At 45.3% G+C, this 5,832-nt stretch overlaps 1 protein-coding gene across 1 annotated transcript; it reads left to right on the top strand.

The window, feature by feature from the left end:
- Window positions 1–3,600: 3,600 nt before the first annotated feature.
- On the top strand, window positions 3,601–5,345 carry LOC122546013 (1-phosphatidylinositol 4,5-bisphosphate phosphodiesterase delta-3-like; the record flags this gene model as incomplete). Its single annotated transcript, XM_043684859.1, has 2 exons — window positions 3,601–4,173; window positions 5,192–5,345. Coding segments are annotated over exons 1-2 (491 nt in total), but the record flags the coding sequence as incomplete, so codon positions are not given.
- Window positions 5,346–5,832: the final 487 nt, after the last annotated feature.

The raw sequence follows: 5,832 nt of genomic DNA, 5'->3' as shown, positions 1-5,832 counted from the left end.
CCAGGATAGTACATCACACTGCCCGACACTCTGCATCCAGGATAGTACATTACACTGTCCGACACTCTGCATCCAGGATAGTACATTACACTGTCCGACACTCTGTATCCAGGATAGTACATTACACTGTCCGACACTCTGTATCCAGGATAGTACATTACACTGTCCTACACTCTGTATCCAGGATAGTACGTTACACTGCCCGACACTCTGTATCCAGGATAGTACGTTACACTGCCCGACACTCTGTATCCAGGATAGTACGTTACACTGTCCGACACTCTGTATCTAGCGTAGCACAATACACTGTCCTACACTCTGTATCCAGGATAGTCCATTACACTGTCTGACATTCTGTATCGAGTGTACCACATTACACTGCCCGACACTGTGTATCCAGGATAGTACATTACACTGTCCTACACTCTGTATCCAGGATAGTACATTACACTGTCCGACACTCTGTATCTAGTGTAGCACAATACACTGTCCGACACTGTATCCAGGATAGTACATTACACTGTCCGACACTCTGTATCTAGTGTAGCACAATACACTGTCCGACACTCTGTATCTAGTGTAGCACAATACACTGTCCGACACTCTGTATCCAGGATAGTCCATTACACTGTCCGACATTCTGTATCGAGTGTACCACATTACACTGCCCGACACTGTGTATCCAGGATAGTACATTACACTGTCCGACACTTTGTATCTAGTGTAGCACATTACACTGTCCTACACTCTGTATCCAGGATAGTACATTACACTGTCCTACACTCTGTATTTCAGTATTATTCCTATAGGCAATTGTCCAAGAAATTAGACCAACTCCCTTTTCTGTCACTGAAACTCATCCTTCTCTTTTTTAGTGTTTTCACGGGATGAGGGCATCGCTGGCTCGGCCAGCATTTATTGCCTATCCCTAATTGCCTAGAGGGCAGTTAAGAGTCGACCACATTGCTATGGGTCTGGAGTTACATGTAGACCAGACTAGGTCAGGATAGCAGATTACTTCTCTAAAAGGCATCTGTGAACGAGATAGGTCTTTCCAACAATCAACAATGGATTCATGGTCATCATTAGACTCATATGTCCACCTTTACTGAGTTCAAATTATACTGTCTACTGTGGTGGGATTTGAACCCAGGTGCCCAGAACGTTACCTGGGTCTGTGGACTGATTGTCTCGAAATAATACCACTAGGCCATTGCCTCCCCATTGCTGTTGAGTAACATCATCTTACCCAATGCACCACCAACCCCCTTGCATTTATAATCCAGTTTTAAAGTTGTCAGACCCTATCTTTTACAAAGGGATTTGACTCCCTCTATAACCTGTTACCCTGCAATGCCAGGGTATAGAGGACAGACTGTACAGAGGACAGTAGATTTTCCTCCCTAAAGGGCATTGGTGAACCAAGTCAGTTTTTCTGATAGTCAGCAATGTCTTTGTGTTATCCTTAGACTCTTAATTCCAGATTTTTATAGCATTCAAATTATACTATTTATCTTGGTGGGATTTGAACCTGGATCCCCAGGCAATTACCTAAGTTAACGATCTAGCCATAACCCAGTCGGCCACAGCCTCCCATTTATTCCCTGCCACATGTTACATTATGGCAATCGAATCTTGTGTGAAAGAAACTGTTCCTTACAGGAACAGTACTCCTGGGGCATTGAAATCCAGATGTTTTTTAATCTATCTATTCAATGATATTGTTACACCTCTGTCCCAAGTGGGATTTGAACCTGGGCCCCCCTCAATCAAACGTTGGGACGCTACCACTGTGACACAAAGCCCAAAGTAATGCTGAACAGCTGATGAAGATACTGATTGCTGGTCATGATCCTGAATTTGGCAGGAAGCTGCTGCCTTCTCTGACCATCCACTGGTAAAACAGCGAGAGTGTATAAGATACGAGACTGTGCCCACCAAAACTCCTCCCAAAGACAGTACAAACAATGTGAGAGGTCGGGCACAAGGTTGGTGCACTGATTTTAATGAGGTCAGCTGGGGGACCTCATAGAATAGGAGTTCCCTGATTGGGGCTGTTAAACTGGCCCAATCGGGGAGCCCTGGCTGACAGAGATAAACAGGAGTGTCAGATGTTCTGATCACTCTGAGAGCTGGATCAGTGTCAAGGTCTCTCCATGTGTAAATACAGGGGGACTTGATGACGGGATAGCAGCCTCTGTGAAACCATTTCAGATGGGGTCGATTATTTTTTGCAATGTCAATTATTACCTCATTTATATTAAAAGGGAGATTACTCCTATGTTTTGCTATTATAGACAGTACTGTTTGTAACAACCTGGTATTGTTGAATACATATTTTGGGAGTAGCTTATAGCTAGTTAGATCATATTCTGTGTTGCAGTGCTGGTGACTTACAGCATATTTACATACGCCTCAATCACACATCCTCTATACTGTTATTGCTAAAAGCCCCCTCCCTACAAAACATACCAACCCAGACCCTCGACTCTACAACCCCATTCTGATATTGCTTACCTGTGGGCTGGATTTCATCACCATCCAGGGCCTTCAGTGGCTATCTTTCCTCCAGCCAATACTGCTGTCCCTGTGGCTCTGTTCTGCAAATGAGCTGCCAACCTCTCATTAGTCCTGAGAGTGGAATGATCTGCTGCTGATCTCTGATTGACTTGTAGTTTTTACAGAGAATTTCGTAAAATCCCTACAGTGTAGGAACAGGTCATTTGGCCCAACAAGTCCACACCAACCCTCCAAAAAGCAACCCACCCAGCCCTATTTCCCTATTACTCTACATTTCCCTCTGACTGATGCACCTAACCTACATATCCCTGCACATTAGGTGTCCAAACCACCTAAGCTGCACATCTTTCGATTGTGAGAGGAAACCAGAGCACCCAGAGGAAACCCACGCAGACACAGGGAGAATGTGTAAACTCCACATAGACAGTCGCCCAGGGCTGGAATCAAACCCAGGTCCCTGGCTCTGTGAGGCAACAGTGCTAAACCACTGAGCCACAGTGCTGCCCTTTAGGTTTGGTGGGTCTTCCCCAAAGTAGGTAACGCAGGTCTATCATTGGCACTCCAGCTGGTCGGTAAAAGTCCTGACATCTCCACAAGATTCCATCCTTTGACCTCCCACAACCTTGTCTACGTATTCCTCTATCCTCCTTGCATCTGTATTTTGCTGCCTGGCCTGCTGCACTTTTCCAGCACCACACTTTTCAACTCTGTACCTGACAGCCAGCCTGTTTATGTACGCTCAGCCTATTGCCTGCTTCCAGCCTTGCCCTCATAGTCACCCTGCACAAATGGTGCCCTTTGCATCACCTCGTACAGAGCCCCCCCCTTACAGAAAATCAGAACAGGAAAAATTTGCAGCAGGATCCTAAATCAAGACCAATTTTTTGAACTTTCCCATTCAACTTACCCCAAACCCACGACCTCCATCCTGGGAAACTTCTTGCCTCTTACAGCATCTTCCCACCTCCAAGAATCATTCCATGTACAAACTCTGTCATCCCAGAAAAAGCTCCGGCTTCCAGCCTTTTCTCCTGCTTCCTTCCTTCAGGCCGCCTTCCAGCTTACTCGTAAAGTTCTTAAAAGGACCATATCCTTGATCCTAAAGGTGAAGATTATGAAAGGGCCATCCACTTACTGTGGGCTCAGATCCTCAATCACCCAATAAACAGCAGCATTCTTCGTTCTGAAAGGTTTCGGCTGGCCCTTTAACAAAGCCTTGCTTTCTATTACCACGTCCTGATGAACCTACTCTGCAAACATATCAATGCTGTCTTTCTCATTCTTTCTCCAACAGCCTTTCCTGTCTCTGATCTTTTATGTTTCTTTCTTATTCTCTCTTATTGTTCTTCTTTCTTATTTTCTGTCTCTCTCTGTCTCACATTCTCATTCATCTCTCCAGTGCCTGCAGCAAGTTTCGGTCTCGCTCTCTTGCTCCACCATACTCTCAGGTTCCTACCTCTGGTGAACGACGTAAGGTTGTCAAGCCCCATGTTCTCACACTGAGGTCTCTTTTTCAGATTATTACAGCCCAGCAGCTCCCCAAAGTCAATAAGGATAAAAAGAATTCCATCGTGGATCCCCTGGTGCGTGTGGAGGTACACGGAGTTCCTGAAGACACCAGCACCCAAAAGACCCGCCATATTGAAAATAACGGTAAGCTGTTGATGGCAGTTATGCTGTCAATGGTGTGTCTGAGTATCTCAGTACTGTTGTTACTACTGCCTGTTCCGTACTGAATTACTGCACTTGGGTATCTGATGGTGTTTTATACAGTTATACAGCACAGAAACAGACCCTTCGGTCCAACCAGTCCATGCTGAATATAATCCCTAACTAAACTAGTCTCACCTGCCTACACCTGGCCCATATCCCTCCAAACCTTCCCCCTTCATGTATCCATCCAAATGTCTTAAACGTTGTAATTGAATTCTCATTCATCATTTCCTCAGGAAGTTCATTCTAGTCTCAAACCACCTTCTGCGGAAAAAAGATTGCCTCGTATCTTTGTTAAATCTCTCTGTTCTCACCTTAGAAATTGTCTTGAAATCCCCCATCTTGGGAAAAGACAACTCCCATCAATGCTTTCTATTCCACTCATTATCTTATAAACTTCTATCAGGTCACCTCTCAACCTCCCATGCTCCAGTGAAAAAAATCCCAGCCTATCCAGCCTTTCTTTATAACTCAGACCTTCCATACCCGGCAATCTCTTCTGAACCCTTTCCAGCTTGATAATATCCTTCCTATAACTGGGCGACCAGAACAGGACACAGTATTCCAGAAGAGGCCTCACCAATGTCCTGTACAACCTCAACATTAAGTATTGTATTGACACAGTGGAAATAAATTGTGCATCTCAACTCAGTTAGTGATTTGGCCGTGAGCAGCCCAGTTTGATCCTTGCTGTGTTCCTCCAGCATTAAACATGGCTGAAGTGCCCACCGCTGTGTGGGAAATCCAGGGGGATACAGTCAGGATTCCCTCCTGGATTGTGATGAATAGTTAGATCCACAGGAGGGACAGTGTCGTGAGAGGGCTTTTTTTCTGTTCTGCTTTAACTTTCAGCATAAACAGGCAAGTTCCCTTGTAATTTCACTGCCCTTTTTGATTTTAAATGTGAGGGTAACTGCTGACAGGTTCACAGTGTCTCTCGGTTTTTACTGGATTGCAGGATTTAATCCGGTCTGGAATGAAGTGCTCCAATTTACCATCATTGTTCCCGAGCTCGCTCTCATCCGACTTGTTGTTGAAGATTATGACACAGCCTCCAGCAATGACTTCATTGGACAGTTTACGCTTCCATTCACCAGTATGAAAGAAGGTAAGCATTTATTTTACCCCCTCAAACTGCCCTTTGTCCCCCCACACTGCTTTCTCCCCCTGACATTGTACCCTCCCCCTTCCCTTTGATACTGCCTCTCTCTCCTAGCATTATCCCTCTGTCCAACAATGTCCCTGTCTACCACTGACACTGGTCCTAATGGTGCCAATACTTTGATCTCCAGGACACATATTTATTTTTGAAGAAAAGTAAAGCAGCAACCACTAAAACAGCAAAAAGGAGAGGAATAAAACTCGAGAAGCTTTGTCTGGCATCAAAGTGCAGCACGGTGGCTGATTCCCGCCTCGGGCGACTGTCTGTGTGAAGTTTGTGCATTCTCCCCATGTCTGCATGGGTTTCCTCCCACAATCCAAAGATGTGCAGGTCCAGTGAATTGGCCATGCTAAATTGCCCATAGTGTTAGGTGCATTAGTCAGGGGTAAAATATAGGATAGGGGAATGGGTCTGGGTGGGTTACTCGTTGGAGGGTC

The sequence above is a fragment of the Chiloscyllium plagiosum genome, unplaced genomic scaffold, assembly GCF_004010195.1.
Source record: "Chiloscyllium plagiosum isolate BGI_BamShark_2017 unplaced genomic scaffold, ASM401019v2 scaf_83248, whole genome shotgun sequence".
NCBI classification, from domain to species: Eukaryota; Metazoa; Chordata; class Chondrichthyes; order Orectolobiformes; family Hemiscylliidae; genus Chiloscyllium; species Chiloscyllium plagiosum.
This window is presented reverse-complemented; position numbering and strand designations above follow the sequence as displayed.